The sequence below is a fragment of the Zalophus californianus genome, chromosome 10 (assembly GCF_009762305.2).
Source record: "Zalophus californianus isolate mZalCal1 chromosome 10, mZalCal1.pri.v2, whole genome shotgun sequence".
Classification (NCBI taxonomy): domain Eukaryota; kingdom Metazoa; phylum Chordata; class Mammalia; order Carnivora; family Otariidae; genus Zalophus; species Zalophus californianus.
In genome coordinates this window covers 69,688,581-69,706,130 of record NC_045604.1, presented here as the reverse complement: position 1 = coordinate 69,706,130, position 17,550 = coordinate 69,688,581, and the positions used below count along the sequence as shown (strand labels likewise).

Genomic DNA, 17,550 nt, shown 5'->3' with positions numbered 1-17,550 from the left:
AGCGGGGAGGTCCATCTTTTCTTGCCAGAGCACCTGTTTCTCAGACCATCGGACACCACTGGCTTTCCTGGGTCTCCAGCTTGCAGACGGAGATCATGGGACATCGCACACTCCAGTCCCCTGAGCCAATCCCTAAAACAAACCTCCTCAGATCTGTCTCTACCCTATTGGTTGTTTCTCTGGAGAAGCTGACTGAGGCCGGAATCGAAGGCCCACTCCTGCAACCTGCTTTCCAGACTCAGTCTTCCTAGCACGAAGCCACTACTGTGCAGTCCCAGCAGGCGGCCTTTCTTAACCAGTGTTTTTACCTCAACTGTGCCACCCAAGCTTCAGAAGCAGCAGAGCCTGGCCGTCACCCTACCTCTGGCTGCCCCCAGGGCCTTCTTCAGGGAGAGGCAGCAGCCCAGCTTGGCGGCTCTGAGGACAGCCTGTCTCTCACTGGCCACCCTCCCCAGTAACTACTCCCGCCCAGAAGCGTGAGAAGGACCCTTCTGTCTGCCTTGCTGCTGGACTCGATGCCACCACATTCTGCCCTCCGTGACAAGAAGCACCTTTATTTTATTTTCTTTACCATTGTTTTTTTTTTTAGTAGGCTCCACGCCCGGCATGGAGCCCCATGTGGGACTTGAACTCACGACCCTGAGATCAAGACCCAAGCTGAGATCAAGAGTCAGACGCTCAACTGACTGAACCACCCAGGTGCCCCATGAAGCACCTTTAAATAGCAAGTGCAGGGAACCCCTCTGCCAGGTGGCTTCTCGGCTGCCCTGGTTCCCATGTGCACTCTCGAAGGCAGGGAGGGTCTCGTCATAGAATGAAGGGACTGGGACAAGGGACATGTGAACGTGGCATCTGGGGCAGGGGGCTCAAGCTCCATCTTCTTAACACGACCACAACAACCTGGGAGCAGACCAGAACCTTGTGGGGTAATGTAGCCCCCTCGGGTACCTGGCTGGTCTGAGCACAGACCCTCCCACCACGGAAGCAGACGGCCTCCCCTTGCCTCAGGGTGGGCTCCACCTGCCCAAGGATGCGGGCTTCAGGTACCAGGTGGGAAGAGGTTTCTAAACTCCTTGCAGAAAAAAGACAAAGGAAACATCCCCATCTTGAAATGACTGCATCACACTGGTGATTCAAGTGTCTTCCTTTTCCTTCTACAAACTTTTGCAAAGTCCAGTAAATTGTCTCATAGTAAAAAGAATACTTTTAGGGAAATGCATTTATTGGCAAAATGCTACGACCTATGCTTATGTCAACTGGTGGTACAGACAGGGAGGAGGGGGCTGTGTGCCAGGTGGAGGACCTAGAAAGTTGGGCCCGGAATGGCGCAGGACTAAGTCCACGGGGATGTCCCAGCAAAGGACAGATTCCAGGGCAGGTGGGGGACAACCGGTCCATGTCACCAACGGCTGAGAGGGATGGGTGTCCCCTGGCCAGGGAATCCCATCTGTAGCCCAACACCCTGGCGAGGAGATCCAGGACCCCACGCCTGGGCTGGGAGGGATCAAACCTGCTTCTCTAGCCTCCCTGGTCTGGCTTCCCCTTGTGGAGTAAGATCCCCAAGTGGAAGAGCCAGGAAGGGAAGACAGGGAGCCTGAGATGCCCCGGTTTCTGCAGCCAAGCAGTGGAGCCACCTCAGGGCACCCAGGGGACACAGGCAGGAGGACAACAAAGTCCTCCCAGGCCGGGGCAAGGCAGGGCAGACAGGGGGAACAGCCACAGACCTCAGGTCAACTCCCAAGGGAGCTCCAGAATGTCAGACTCCCCCTGGCAGACATCCAGGTGAGCAGATGGCCTCACTGCCAGGTCACTCCCACCTGAGCACGGGAGATGGGGCCATGGGGAGGGAATGTGGACACAGCACAATTCCCAGAGGAGGGGCCAGTCTCTGATTTAGATGCTGCAGAGATTGTCCAGTTTGGTGGTGGGAGGAGCACTGCAGGAGGAGTCCCAGGGGGACTGTGGACCAGCTTCCCTTCAGAACGGCTCCTTTGCTTCAGCCATCCTGTGCCTGTCAGAAACTCCAGCAGATGCCAAGGTCACAGGGGAAGGCTGAGGGGCACCAGCTTCTGCCTCCTGTACATCTCCTGGGCAGCAGCCCTGAGTGGCCAGTCTAGGGTAGGAAGAATGCTGCAGGTCCACATCAGTGCCCATAGAGGGCAGCAGGCAGCCGGGCCTTGTGCATCTCCAGGGGGTGGGCACCATCAGCCCCTTCCGCAATCTCCTAGAGCTCCCCAAGATGAGTGTTCCTCATCCCAGTGACTGGGGGGCCAGCCTGGGGCCCACACCCTCCCGCTGTCCAGTAGCCTACATCCCATGGGCACTGAGACATGTCAGCCTGCAACCAAACCACAGAGGGCATCAGAAGAGGGGCTTCTCGGCATCACTGTGTCCACCAACAAACCTACCTGCTCCAGGGAAACCTGCTCCCACCACAGCTTCATGGTGTGACCATATGCTGTGAGCTCCTGGTGTGTCCCTCCACCATACCCACCCCTCAGAGACAGGATGGGAGCCAGCCATGGCCCTAGAGTGTTTCCGCCACCGGCCCACAATAGGGACCCAAGAGGTTTGGGGGACAGAGGAGCTCAGAGGCCCAACACCTCCTCCGCCTTCTTCAGAGGAATCTCCTGCTCAGAGAAGTAGGGTGTGCAGGCCTCACAGGCTGGCCCCAGCACCAGGATTAGTGGAGAGAAGTGGAAGGCAGAGAGCAATGGTACCCTCGCCCTACCCCCACGGGCCCAGCAGGCCCTCAGGCCTCCAGAGAGGGCACCAGTGGAGCGCCCAAAGAGAGGGGTTCCCATCTGCTGCGGGTCCTGATTTACAGGGAGGCCCTGAGGTCTGCGGGGCAGCTACATTGGGCTGGGCCCCCTCCCAGCACCACCCATGTGCTCAAGGAGACTCCTCCTCAGCCCTGCCCTACATATGGTTTGGTTTGTTGGGGTAGTCAAAACCCAAAAGTGCCCAAAACATGTCTAAACACCCAAGGGATTCAGGGGAGACACATCAGGGCCCAAAACAGTGAACATCAGCCCCCTGGATGGGGGTTTCAGGAAGGGGCCCAAGGACAGAGGTGACCCCCAGAAGGTGAGAGCGGCACATCACCTAGAGCTTCGCAGAGAAGGATGTGAAATCATCCAGCAACTTGATGTCATTGGGGAATGTCAGCCATGCCCCGCCGTCAACCACCAGCACGGCCCCCGTCACGTAGGACGCCAAAGGGCTGGCCAGGTACAGTGCGCTGTGGGCGACCTCTGTCTTGTTGCCCAGCCTCTGGAGGGGGATGGCCAGAGTCTTAGTGCCAGCCCTGGCCTGGGGGCCACCTGGAAGGGCAGAAGGAGGCTCAGCCCCATGAGCCCTAGGACAAGGGCCCTCCACTCCCCTCTGCCCAGCTCTCCCTAAACCACGTCCAGGAGCCCTGGGGGCACTGTTGGCACCATCCCAGCAGGGCAGGAACAGCAAGGTATGGCCACGGCCACAGAGGCCAATACAGGGCTCTGACATGCACCCTGTCAAGGTTCTGGAGGTGCTAATGGGTGCCCCCTTTGTGTCTGGCTCATGTGTCAAGGCTGGCAGCTCTGTGGCCTCTACCTCAAAGGAGCACCTGTCCACGTCTGGCCAACCATTAGTCTATCACAGCTGTGCTCCCCAAGAACGGCCAAGACTTGGCTTGGAGACAGCCTCTTTGCCAGCCCTGGGAGCCATGAGGAAGTGGCCCTTCTCCTGGGCCTGTCCCAGCCAGGTGGGAGAGGATCCCATGGAGGCACTGTGGGGCACGGGGCTCCCCAAGGGGCTTACCCAGCCGCCGGAACCCTTCTGTGCCACTGATGGGGCCAGGGGCGAGGCTGTTGACACGGATGTTCTGGGGACCCCACTCCACAGCCAAGTGCCGTGTCATTGCATCTGCAGAGAAGGCAAGCAGGCATGAGGGGGGGATGCAGGGCTACTCTGCTTTCTGGGGTGGCTCAGGTATGAGTCGGGGCTCAGGGCCAGGCCTCTCCACTGCCCACCACTGGGCTTAACTTCACTAGGACACTGCTGGCTTCCACGGACAGGCAGGAGAGGGACCTAAAGGGAGCCCAGGCAGGCAGACCAGATAGGGGTGCCCGTACCCACAGCTGCTTTGGCAGAGCCTGCATGCACTTGAAGCACCTGCCCCCGGGTACCCAGGGTCGCAGTGATGTTCACGATCACCCCTCCATGGTCCTGTAACACATGGGGGAGTGCAGTGAGTGGGTGTCCAGAGGAGACGTCTCCCAGGTAGAAAGAACACTCACCCTGAAGAACTTTTCATAAAGCACACGAGATGTGTTGAAGGTGCCCAAGGTGTCGATGTCCATCACGGTCTTAAAAGCATTGAAGGACAATGCGCTGGCAGGGCACAGGAAGTTTCCAGCTGCACCTGCAGGGTGTAAGAAGACAGTGGCTGGTGCTGGAGCCCCAGGCACTTAGGACACATGGACCCTCAGGGTGGTCCAGGCTGGACAGGAAAGGGGCCCAAGCACTTGGGTAAATGCTTGAATGATAGGGCAGGATGGATATCATGGGTTGAATTATGTCCCTCAAAAACATATGCTGAAGGGGCGCCTGGGTGGCTTAGTCGGTTAAGCATCTGAGTCTTGATTTCAGCTCAGATCATGGTCTCAGGGTTGTGAGACTGAGCCCCGGGTTGGGTTCTGCACTGAGCATGGAGCCTTCCTAACATTCTCTCTCCTCCCCACATCTAAAATAATAATAATAATAATAAGGGTGAAGAGTCTGCTTCTCCCTATCCCTCAGCTCCTCCCCCTGCTCATGCTCTCTCTCTCCCTCAAATAAATAAAATCTTCAAATAATAGTAATAATTTATTATATATTTTTTTAAAGATTTTATTTATTTATTTGAGGGAGAGAGAATGAGAGATAGAGAGCACGAGAGGGAAGAGGGTCAGAGGGAGAAGCAGACTCCCTGCCGAGCAGGGAGCCCGATGCGGGACTCGATCCCGGGACTCCAGGACCATGACCTGAGCCGAAGGCAGTCGCCCAACCAACTGAGCCACCCAGGCGCCCAATAGTAATAATTTAAAAAGACAAGCTAAAGTCCTAATCCCCGGTACCTGTGAATGTGACCTTATTTGGAAATAGGATCTTTGCGGATGCAGTCGAATTAAGATGAGGTCACCCGGGATTAGGGGGGCCTAAATCCAAGGACTGGTGTCCTCCTAAGAAAAGGAGAAAAGACACAGAGACATATGGGGGAGGCCATGCAGAGAGGCAGGCAGAGACTGGAGTGATCCCGCCCCAAGCCAAGGAGCACCAAGGACTGCCAGCAACACAAAAAGCTGAGAGAAAGGCTCGGAACAGATCCTCCCCTGGACCCTTGGGAGGGTGACCCCACCTTGGTTTGGGATTTGTGACCTCCACAAGTATGAGAGAACATATTTCTATTGTTTTAAGCTACTCAGCTCGTGGTACCTTGTTAGCTGCAAGAAATCAATACAGCCTGTGTTTTTAAAAGGGAATTTCAGCAAAGAGTGAACCTTGATGTAAACCGCAGACTAAGGTTAACAACATGGACCATACTGGTTCATCAACTCCTACAAATGCAAGCTGTCCACGCCAGGGGGCACTGTGTGTGGGGATACACGGAATTCTAGGTACTGGCAGCTCGATTACTCTGTAAATCTAAAACTCTACTAAAAAAATTAAGTCTAGGGGTGCCTGGGTGGCTCAGTCGTTGGGCGTCTGCCTTCAGCTCAGGTCATGATCCCAGGATCCTGGGATTGAGCCTCGCATCAGGCTCCCTGTTCAGCGGGAAGCCTGCTTCTCCCTCTCCCACTCCCCTGCTTGTGTTCCTGCTGTCGCTATCTCTCTCTCTGTCAAATAAATAAATAAAATCTTAAAAAAAAAATTAAGTCCCCCTTTCTTTTTTAAGAGGAGAATTTTGGGACATCAGAGTACCCTGACTCTGTGAGTAGGTGGAGTTCCCAGGATGTCCACTTGAACCATGACTGCACTGACCCAGACAGAGCCTGGGGCCCAGGACGGGGGTTCTGAGGCTGACCCATCAGAAGCCCCCGGGCCTCATCCATCAGACACTCACAGTTAACAAGAATGTCGATTTTCCCAAACTCCTTCAGTGCCTGGTCCACGGCAGCTGCGACGGCTGGGAGGGCCCGAACGTCCAGAGATAAAGGGAGGCACCGCCGGGCAGTGGCGGCAGTCAGCTTTCTGGCAGCCTGGAAGCCAGACAGGAAGAGAGGTGGCCAGCAGCCCTGTGGCTTCCGGACCTGATGAGGGTGACGTGTCCAGGTGACGCTGGACCCCACTCTGGAAGGCACAGCTGTTAAGTGGCCACTCCATGCTCTGCCACAGCCCTAGGCGACACTCTCTTCCCCTCACCCCCGGATCCTCCTTCCATATTACCCTCCAGGCCACTGGTCCCTGGCCATGAGTCAACGGCAGCTCCAGCTGACTTCCAGTCCCTGCCTAGAGACCAGCTGGGGCAGTGGTGAGAGTCTCCTCCCAGGTGGACGGGACATGCAAACCACCCTCAAAATCCTTATGAGCCGAGATCTCTCTTGGGGCCACAGTCCTACCCAACGTGAGAGCCTCCTCACAATAATGAGACTTTGGAAGAAGCCTGGGATATCCTTGGGAGGCCACTTGCACTGCAGCTCCACATTTGGGAGAGGAGCAGGTTTTGGTATCACCATCTTCTGAGCCTCAGGACCCCCCCAGTGCCACCCATGAATGGGGTGGACACAGGAAAGACCCCCTCACCTTTGACACTCTTGGAAGGCTTCTGCTGGCGATGACTGTGTGGCAGCCGTGCCTGCAAAGCCAGAGGGCAGGTGTGAGGGTGGCAAGGTGCCAGGGGCACCCCCAGGTGTCCTCCTGCCTGCTCTAGGCAGAGCTCCTTTCCCCCAAGGGTCTCTTAGGCTGTGTCCAAAGGCACAGCTTGCAAAGAACACAGGGGCCTGAGCAAAGCAGGGCGGCACCGCTGGTGTGCCCAGGCTGGGGTGTCTCGTCTGGGTCTCTCTGGCACAGGGTATCCCAGCCACACAGAGCTGTGGGCCCTGCCCCAAACACCGCGTGCACAGCACTGAAGCAGCTGCAGCCTCAGACACACAGCTCAGGCATCTGCATGGGGCCTGCTAGGGCCCCCAGCCTCTCCCTATGAGGTAGGAGTGAAGAACAGGGAGGGCCCATTCTGCGGCCAGGGTGCCTGCCCTGCCTCACAAACTCAGCCTCACGGTAACAACAGTACCTACCACCTGCTAAGCAGGTCCCGCCTAGTCCTCAAAATGACTCTCAGCACAGCTGGCCACACTCCACTCGGAGGAGCAACATGCACACAGCCACCAGCATGGGAAATGAGTTCACCTGGACAAGTCCCTGAATCTCATCTAGTGAGACCTACCTCTCCGGTATGAAAAGTGGGGGCCCAGGGCACCTGGGTGGCTCAGCTGGTTAGGTGACTGCCTTTGGCTCAGGTCATGACAGAGGAGTCCCGGGATCGAGTCCCGCATCGGGCTCCCACCTCAGCAGGGAGTCTGCTTCTCCCTCTGACCCTACCTCCTCTTGTGCTTTCCCTCAAATAAATAAGTAAAATAAAATCTTAAAAAAAAAAAAAAGAAAGAAAAGTGGGGGCCTGGAGAAAACTGGGAAGGGTTCACTAGGATATGAACAGTCTTCCTCTTTCCCCCAACCCCAGCCTAACTCTGGCCCTTTCCTCGGTGGGGGTCATAAGCAGTTGACCTGGACATAAGGTCACAGATCTCGTCTCTCAAGAGGCACTGTGCTCTGCATACTGCTGGGGTCAACTTGGCTCACCCTGACCCTGGCTTGGCAAGACCCTAGGGAGCTTGGCAGTAGAGTTACCTCAACCTGTTGAACCCTTCCTCTTTGTACAAATGGGGGTGCTGAGGCCAGAGCCACAGTCTCAACTAACCTCTAGGAGGAGACCCTAGAGTCCTGCCTCCTCCAGGAAAGCATATGACGCCTTTCAGATGCTCTCTGGTGGCCTGTTGCCTAGAGGAGTTCCTACCACCCACCGGCCTCTTGCCCAGGGATCCCGCAGGGTCCATGCAAGGTGGAGTGAGTCTCAGGGGGTGGGAGTGCACGGAGTACCCAGAGCAGTGCTCACCGCATAAAAATCTCAGCAATCCGGAACCCGATCCCAGAGCCACCACCTGGGATGAAGGCCACTTTGTCCCTAAAAAAACAGGAGGCACTTTAAAGAGATAGGTCCCTAGTTTCTAACAAACAGACCAAAATACACACAGGGTCCAGTGTATTGCTCTGTTCTGTTCACCTGTCTGATGATATTCTCTCTCTCATTCTCCTTTTTTTTTTTTTTTTTTTTTCTGTTTTGGGTCTCTTCTGATTTATTTAGTGCATAGTTCTCTGGGGTCGTTGTTGCCATTTTAGTATTTTGTTCTCTCTTTCATCTATTCTTCTCTGGACAGAAAGACAAGATGGAAAAACTCACCTCAAAAAAAAGAACAAGAGGCAGTGCTCACTGCCAGGGATCTAATCAATATGGACATAAGTAAGATGTCAGAACGAGAGTTCAGAATGACAATTATAAAGATACTACCTAGGCTTAAAAAAAGCATAGAAGACACTAGAGAATCCCTTCCTGGAGAAATAAAAGAGCTAAAATCCAAACAAGTCAAAATCAAAAAAGGCTATTAATGAGATGCAACCAAAAATGGAGGCTCTAACTGCTAGAATACATGAGGCAAAAGAGAGAATTAGTGACAAGACAAAATGATGGGGAATAAAGAAACTGAGAAAGAGATAAACAACTACTGGATCATAAGGGTTGAATTTGAGAGATAAGGTATACCATAAAGTGAAACAATCTTAGAATAATTGGGATCCCAGAAGAAGAAAGAGAGAGAGAGGCAGAAGGTATATGGGAGCAAATAATAGCTGAGAACTTCCATAATCTGGGGAAGGATCCAAGTCCAGAAGGCACAGAGAACCCTCCTCAAAATCAATAAAAAAACAGGTCAACACCCCGACATATAATAGTGAAGCTTGCAAATCTCAGAGACAAAGAGAAAATCCTGGAAGCAGATTGGGACAAGAGGTCCATAACCTATAAGGGTAGAAACATTAGATTGGAAGCAGACCTATCCACAGAGACCTGGCAGGCCAGAAAGGACTGGCATGATATATTCAGGGCGCTAAATGAGAAAAATACGTAGCCAAGAACACTTAATCCAGCAAGGATGTCATTCAAAATAGAAGGAGCAATAAAAAGCTTCCAAGACAAACAGAAACTAAAAGAATTTGTGATCACTAAACCAGCCCTGCAAGAAATATTAAAGGGGATCTTTTAAGCGAAGAGAAAGCCCAAAAGTAACAGAGACCAGAAAGGAACAGAGACAACCTACAGGAACAGTGACTTTACAGGTAACACAATAGCACTAAATTAATATCTTTCAACAGTTACGCTGAATGTAAATGGGCTAAATGCCCCAACCAAAACACATGGGGGACCAGACTGGATAAAAAAACAAGACCCATGGATATGCTGCTTACAAGAGACTCAGTTTAAACCCAAGGCACCCCCAGATTGAAAGTGAGGGGGTGCAAAACTATTTATCATGCTAATGGACATAAAAGAAAACTGGGGTTGGGATGCCTGGCTGCCTCAGATGGTTAAGTGTCTGCCTTCGGCTCAGGTCATGATCCTGGGATTGAGCCTCACATCTGGCTTCTTGCTTGGTGGGGAGACTGCTTCTCCCTCTGTCTGCTGCTCACTCTCGAGAGAGCACACACTCTCTCTCGCTCTCTCTCTCTGACAAATAAATAAAGAAAATCTTAAAAAAAAAAAGAAAGAAAGAAAGCTGGAGTAGCAGTCCTTATATCAGACAAATTAGATTTTAAGTCAAAGATTTTAAGGAGGTGAGGAAGGACACTATATCATAATTAAAAGGTCTATCCAACAAGAAACAATTGTAAATATTTATGCCCCTAACATGGAAACAGCCAATTATATAAGGCAATTAATAACAAATTTAGAGAAACACATTGGTACTAATACAATAATAGTAGGGGACTTTAACACTCCACTCACTGTAATGGCCAGATCATCTAAGCAAAAGAACAACAAGGAAATAAGGGCTTTGAATCGACTCCTCCTGAGTAAATATGGAACAGCCTACAGAATAGGTCACATACTGGGTCACAAATCAGGTCTCAACCGGTACCAAAAGACTAGGATCATTCCCTGCATATTTTCAGACCACAGTGCTTTGAAACTTGAACTCAATTACAAAAGGAAATATGGAAAGAACTCAAATATATGGAGGTTAAAGAGCATCCTACTAAAGAATGAATGGGTCAACGAGGAAATTAAAGAAGAATTTGAAATCATAGAAACAAGTGAAAATAAAAACACAACTGTTCAAAACCTTTGGGATGCAGAAAAGGCGTTCCTAAGAGGGAAGTATATAGCAATACAAGCATTTCTCAAGAGGGGCACCTGGGTGGCTCAGTGGGTTAAGCATCTGCCTTCAGCTCAGGTCATGATCCCAGGGTCCTGAGATCGAGCACTGTGTTGGGCTCCCTGCTCATTGGGGAGCCTGCTTCTCCCTCTCCCTCTGCCTGCCACTCCCCCTGATTGTGCTCTCTCACTCTATCTGTCAAATAAATAAATAAATAAATAAATAAATAAATAAATAAATAAAATCTTCAAAAACAAGCCTTTCTCAGGAAACAAGAAAGGTCTCAAATATGCACCCTAACCTTACACCTAAAGAAGCTGGAGAAAGAATAGCAAATAAAGCCTAAACCCAGCAGGAGAAAAGAAATAATAAAGATCAGAGCAGAAATCAATGAACTAGAAACCAAAAGAACAGTAAAACAGATCAATGAACTGGGAGCCGGTTCTTGAAAGAATTAATAAGATTGATATACCCCTGGCCAGACTTATCAAAAAGAAAAGAGAAAGGATCAAATAAATAAAATCATGAATGAAAAAGGAGAGATCACAACCAACACCAAAGAAATACAACATTATGAGCAACTATATGCCAACAAATTAGACAATCTGGAAGAAATGGATGCATTCCTAGAGATGTATAAGCTACCAAAACTGAACCAGGAAGAAATAGAAAACCTGAACAGACCCATAACCAGCAAGGAAATTGAAGCAGTAATCAAAAATCTCCCAAAAAACAAGAGCCCAGGGCCAGATGGCTTCCCAGGGGAATTCTACTAAACATTTAAAGAAGAATTAATACCTATTCTTCTGAAACTGTTCCAAAAAATAGAAACAGAGGGGGTGCCTGGGTGGCTCAGATGGTTAAGCGTCTGCCTTCGGCTCAGGTCATGATCTCAGGGTCCTGGGGTCGAGCCCCACATTGGGCTCCCTGCTCAGCGGGAGGCCTGCTTCTCCCTCTCCCACTCCCCCTGCTTGTGTTCCCTCTCTCGCTGTGTCTCTCTCTGTCAAAAAATAAATGAAATCTTAAAAAAAAAACAAAAAGAAACAGAAGGAAACTTCCAAACTCTTTCTATGAGGCCAGCATTACCTTGATCCCAAAACCAGACAAAGACCCCACCAAAAAGGAGAATTACAAACCAATATCCCTGATGAACATGGATGCAAAAATTCTCACCAAGATACTAGCCAGTGGGATTGAACAGTACATTAAAAGGATTATTCACCACTATCAAGTGGGATTTATTCCTGGGCTGCAAGGGTGGTTCAACATCCACAAATCAATCAATGTGATACACTACCTTAATAAAAGGAGGAACAGGAACCATATGATCCTCTCAGTAGATGCAGAAAAAGCATTTGACAAAGTACAGCAAATTTTCTTGATTAAAACTCTTCACAGTGTAGGGATAGAAGGAACATACCTCAATATCATAAAAGCCATATACAAAAAGCCCCCAGTGAATATCAACCTCAATGGGGAAAAACTGAGAGCTTTTTCCCTACAGTTAGGAACACAACAGGGATGCCCACTATCACCACTGCTGTTCAACATAATACTACAGAAGAAGAGATAGCAGGAGGGGAAAAATGAAGGGGGGGGAAATCGGATGGGGAGACCAACCATGAGAGACGATGGACTCTGAAAAACAAACTGAGGGTTCTAGAGGGGAGGCGGGTGGGGGGATGGGTTAGCCTGGTGATGGGTATTAAAGAGGGCACGTTCTGCATGGAGCACTGGGTGTTATGCACAAACAATGAATCATGGAACACTACATCCAAAACTAATGATGTAATGTATGGTGATTAACATAACAATTAAAAAACTAAAAAAAATTCCAACATAATACTAGAAATACTAGCCTCAGCAATCAGACAACAAAAAGAAATAAAACGCATCTGAATTCACAAAGAAGTCAAATTCTCACTGTTTGCAGATGACATGATACCCTATGTAGAAAACCCAAAAAGTTCCACCCCAAACTTGCTAGAACTCATAAAGGAATTCAGCAAAGTGGCAGGATATAAAATCAATGCACAGAAATCAGTTGCATTTCTATACTCTAACAATGTGACTGAAGAAAGAGAAATTAAGAAATACATCACATTTACAACTGCACCAAAAACCGGAAGATACCTAGGAATAAACCTAATCAAAGAGGTAAAGGATCTGTACTCAGAAAACTATAGAGGGGCACCTGGGGTGTCTGCCTTCAGCTCAGGTCATGATCTCAAGGTATTGGGATCAAGCCCCACATCAGGCTCTCTCTACTCAGCTGGGAGTCTGCTTCTCCCTCTCCCACTCCCTCTGTGCTCCCTCTCTCTCAAATAAATAAAATCTTTATTTTTTTAAAGGATTTTATTTATTTATTTGACAGAGAGAGAGCACAAGCAGGGGGAGCACCAGGTGGAGGGAGAAGCAGGCCCCCCACTGAGCAGAGAGCCCCACGTGGGGCTCAATCTCAGGACCCTGGGATCATGACCTGAGCTGAAAGCAAATGCTTAACCGACTGAGCCATTCAGGCATCCCAATCAATAAAATCTTAAAAGAAAAAAAAAAGAAAAGAAAAAGAAAACTATACAACACTCATGAAAGAAATAGAAGAAGACACAAAGAAATGGAAAAACGTGGGTGCCTGGGTGGCTGAGTTGGTTAAGCATCTGCCTTTGGCCCAGGTCACGATCCCAGGGTCGTGGGATTGAGTTCCGCATCAGGCTCCCTGCTCAGCGAGGAGTCTGTTTCTTCCTCTCCCTCTACCCCTGCCCCTGCTCGTGCTCTCTCTCTCAAAAAATAAAATCTTTTTTAAAAAAGAAAGAAATGGGGGCGCCTGGGTGGCTCAGTCGGTAAGCATCTGCCTTCGGCACAGGTCATGATTCCAGGGTCCCGGGATCAAGCCCCACATCAGGCTCCCTGCTCAGCGGAAAGCCTGCCTCTCCCTCTCCCACTCCCCCTGCTTATGTTCCCCCTCTCACTGTCTCTCTTTCTGTCAAAAAATAAATAAAATCTTTTAAAAAAATAAAAAAGAAAGAAAGAAATGAGAAATGTTCCATGCTCATGGATTGGAAGAATAAATATTGTGAAAATGTCTATGCTACCTAAAGCAATCTACACATTCAATGCAATCCCTATCAAAATACCATCAACTTTTTTCACAGAACTGAAACAAATAATCCTAAAATTTGTATGGAACCAGAAAAGATCCTGAATCACCAGGGGATTGTTGAAAAAGAAAACCAAAGCTCGGGGACTCAGAATGCCTGGCTTCAAGCTCTATTAAAGAGCTGTAATCATCAAGACAGCACGGTACTGGCACAAAAACAGACACATAGATCAATGGAACAGAATAGAGAGCCCAGAAATGGACCCTCAACTCTATGGTCAACTAATCTTCGACAAAGCAGGAAAGAATGTCCAATGGAAAAAAGACAGTCTCTTCAACAAATTGTGTTGGGAAAACTGGACAGCCTCACATGCAGAAGAATGAAACTGGACCATTTCCTTACACCATACACAAAAATAGACTCAAAATGGTTGAAAGCCCTAAATGTGAGACATGAGTCCATCAAAATCCTAGAGGTAAACACAGGCAGCAACCTCTTTGACCTCAGCCGCAGCAACTTCTTCCTAGAAACATCGCCAAAGGCAAGGGAAGCAAGGGCAAAAATGAACTATTGGGACTTCATCAAGATAAAAAGCTTCCGCACAGCAAAGGAAAACAGTCAACAAAACCAAAAGACAACCGACAGAATGGGAGAAGATATTTGCAAATGACGTATCAGATAAAGGGCTAGTATCCAAAATCTATAAAGAACTTATCAGGGGCATCTGGGTGGCTCAGTTGGTTAAGCATCTGCCTTTGGCTAAGGTCATGAACCCAGAGTCCTAGGATTGAGTCCCGCAACAGGCTCCTTGCTCAGTGGGGAGCCTGCTTCTCCCTTTGCCTGCCGCTCCCCCTGCTTGTGTGTTCAAGCGTGCTCTCACTCTCTCTCTCTCTCTCTCTCTCTCTCTCTCACACACACACACACACACACAAATAAAAAAAAAAAAAGAACTAGGGACCCCTGGTGGCTCCGTGGGTTAAGCACCTGCCTTTGGCTCAGGTTATGATTCCAGAGGCCCACATAGATCGGGCTTCTTGCTCGGTGGGGATCCTGCTTCCCCCTCTGCCTGCTGCTCCCCCTGTTTGTGTTCTCTCTCTCTCTGGAAAATTTAAAAATCTAAAAAAAAAACAAAAAAACTAACCCAAAGAACAAATAATCCAATCAAGAAATGGGCAGAAAACATGAACAGACATTTCTGCAAAGAAGACATACAAATGGCCAACAGACACATGAATAAATGCTCCACATCATTCAGCATCAGGGAAATACAAATCAAAACCATGATGAGACACTACCTCACACGGATCAGAATGGCTAAAATTAGCAAATCAGGAAACGACAGATGTTGGCGAGGATGCAGAGAAAGGGGAACCCTCCTACACTGTTGGTGGGAATGTAAGCCAGTGCAGCTGGAAAACAGTAAGGAGGTTCCTCAAAAAGTTGAAAATAGAGCTCTCTTATGACCCAGCAATTGCACTCCTAGGTATTTACCCCAAAGATAGAAATGTAGTGATTGGGGTGCCTGGGTGGCTCAGTCATTAAGCGTCTGCCTTCAGCTGGGGTCATGATCCCAGTGTCCTGGGATTGAGCCCCACATGGAACTCCCTGCTCCACAGGAAGCCTGCTTCTCCCTCTCCCACTCCCCCTGCTTGTATTCCCTCTCTCACTGTGTCTCTGTCAAATAAATAAAATCTTAAAAAAAAAAAATGTAGTGATCCAAAGGTGCACATGCACCCCAGTGTTCATAGCAGCAAAGTCCACAATAGCCAAACTATGGAAAGAGCCCAGATGTTCATCAATGGAGGTGTACATATACAATGGAATATTATGCAGCCATCAAAAAAATGAAACCCTTATATCATTAATTACCATAAATATAAATGGCACATATTCCATTAAAAAACAAAGATTTCCATACTGGTTTTAAATATATGGGGTGCCTAGGTGGCTCAGTCAGTTAAGCATCTGACTCTTGATTTTGGCTCAGGTCATGATCTCAGGGTTGTCAGCAGGGAGTCTGCTTGAGATTCTCTCCCTCTCCTTCTGCCTGCCCTACTCCTGCTCATATATGCACACAAGCATGTGTGTTCATGCTCTCTCTCTCTCTAAAATAAATAAATCTTGGGGTGCTTGGGTGGCTCAGTCGTTAAGTGTCTGCCTTCGGCTCTGGTCATGATCCCAGGGTCCTGGGATCGAGCCCCTCATCGGGCTCCCTGCTCCTCGGGAAGCCTGCTTCTCCCTCTCCCACTCCCCCTGCTTGTGTTCCCTCTCTCGCTGTGTCTCCCTCTGTCAAATAAATAAATAAAATCTTTAAAAAAAATAAATCTTAAAATATACATATATTTAATAATGTAAAAAAAAAATCTTACCATTTGCAATGACATGGATGGAACTAGAGGGCATTATGCTAAGCATAATAAGCCAATCAGAGAAAGACAATTACCATATGATCTCACTGATACGTGGAATTTAAAAACAAAACAGAAGATCATAGGGGAAGGGAAGGAAAAATAAAACAAGACAAAATCAGAGAGGGAGACAACGCATGAGAGACTCTTAACTCTCCGAAACAAACTGAGGGTTGCTGGAGGGGAGGGGAGTGGAGGGATGGGGTAACTGGGTGGCAGGCATTGGGGGGGTACGTGATGTAAGGAGCACTGCGTGTTAGTATGAACTGATGACTCAGTGACCTCTACCTCTGAAACTATTAATACACTATATGTTAATTGGATTTAAATTTAAAAAGATAAATTATTTAAAAATATTTAAAAATAAAAAGGAACAGTCAGAATAAAAGTCTTGAAATTAAAAAAAAAAGGAGATCCCTGTTGACTTAGGGGTGGGGGGAAGCCAGTGGTTCTCTGAAGACTTTGACCCTGTTCACTGGGCACTTCTATCAGATTTGAATTGTTGACAAGAAACAAGATGACTTTTGTAAGAAAATGAAACGCTGCGTTTTAAAGCCTGCATTCCTAGGCTTTCTGGGTCTTCATGGAAAATTATTTCAACCTAAAAAGCTCTATTCAGAAAGTTATCTGTTAAGGGGTGCCTGAGTGGCAAAGTCAATAGACCCTGAGACTTTGGATCTCAGGGTCATGAGTTCAACCCCCACGTTGTTCATGGAGCCTACTTGGAAATAATAATGAGGTTATTAATTAGGTGAGAAAGGTTCTCAAGACATTCAAGCCTTCCTCCACCTGCCCCTCACTCCCACCCTCCCAGGACTACCCCTGGGAACACCCGCCCCCACTGACCAAGACAAAACGTGCTCCCAACAGTGCAAAGGTTAAAATACCAGAGCGTTTGCGTCCCCAGGGCTATCTAGGCATATTGACGGTGCGGCCGCCAGGCACGGGGTGCGCACACATCCCAGTAAAACCGCAGTTCCCGAGCCACTTCTGCAGGGGCAGCACCCCCCGCCCCGGGAGCCCCCAACTCGGCCCTCACCGGAGCAGGTCGGGGCAGAAGAGATGGCGGTACTCAGGGAGACACTCGTCCTCACTGACATCGGGCGGCGGCTGGGCCATGGCGGTCGGTGAGGGCCGGGGGCGGCGAGAGCTGCAGGGACCTGCCCGGATCCGGCAGCAGCGGGACCTCTGAGACCCGCAGCGCTCTCTGGCCGTCAACGCCCTACATCTGGCGGGGGGACCGAGATCCAGTCGGCCCCTCCCGGCGTCCGACCGCCCCGCTAGCCCCGCCCACAGTCACCTCCTCTTCCGCCCAGGACGCCCCGCCCCCGGCGTCCGACCACCCCTCTAGCCCCGCCCACAGCGGTCTCCTGGTTCCTCCCAGGACGCCCCGCTAGCCCCTCCCACAGCTGCCTCCTCTTCCGCCCAGGACGCCCCGCCCATGGCGTCCGACCTCCCCGCCAGCCCCGCCCACAGCTGTCTCCTGTTCCTCCCAGAACGCCCCGCCCACGGCACCCGACCGCGCCACGAACCCCGCCCACACCCGCCTCCAGTTCCTCCCAGGGCATCCCGCTAGCCCCGCCTACAGCTACCTCCTCTTCC

At 49.8% G+C, this 17,550-nt stretch overlaps 1 protein-coding gene across 5 annotated transcripts; it reads right to left on the bottom strand.

Annotated features, from left to right (window-relative positions):
- Positions 1-1,182: 1,182 nt before the first annotated feature.
- On the bottom strand, positions 1,183-17,276 carry DECR2 (2,4-dienoyl-CoA reductase 2). 5 transcript variants are annotated; one of them, XR_003523423.2, is made up of 9 exons: positions 16,988-17,276; positions 8,129-8,197; positions 6,763-6,814; positions 6,083-6,269; positions 4,278-4,402; positions 4,113-4,206; positions 3,799-3,903; positions 3,106-3,273; positions 1,183-2,338 (listed from the first exon to the last, which is right to left on the bottom strand). XR_003523423.2 is itself a non-coding variant. In XM_027614064.2 (9 exons), exons 1-8 carry the CDS (start codon positions 17,065-17,067, stop codon positions 3,106-3,108), a joined length of 930 nt encoding a protein of 309 aa, XP_027469865.1. In that variant the 5' UTR covers positions 17,068-17,274; the 3' UTR covers positions 1,183-2,338. The 5 variants fall into 5 exon arrangements, 3 of the variants coding, with proteins under 3 accessions (XP_027469865.1, XP_027469866.1, XP_027469867.1); XR_003523424.2 differs by having other exon boundaries at positions 1,183-2,113; XM_027614064.2 differs by having other exon boundaries at positions 3,106-3,323; positions 16,988-17,274.
- Positions 17,277-17,550: the final 274 nt, after the last annotated feature.

What these genes read in the sequence shown, in the direction of transcription:
- DECR2 (XM_027614064.2), bottom strand. Translation starts at nt 17,067, where the DNA reads ATGGCCCAGCCGCCGCCCGATGTCAGTGAGGACGAGTGTCTCCCTGAG. An exon ending in GCCTTCCAAGAGTGTCAAAG is followed by an intron (nt 6,270 to 6,762) that starts GTGAGGGGGTCT and finishes CACCCTCATCAG; the next exon opens with GTCCGGAAGCCACAGGGCTG. An exon ending in TTTATGAAAAGTTCTTCAGG is followed by an intron (nt 4,207 to 4,277) that starts GTGAGTGTTCTT and finishes CATGTGTTACAG; the next exon opens with GACCATGGAGGGGTGATCGT.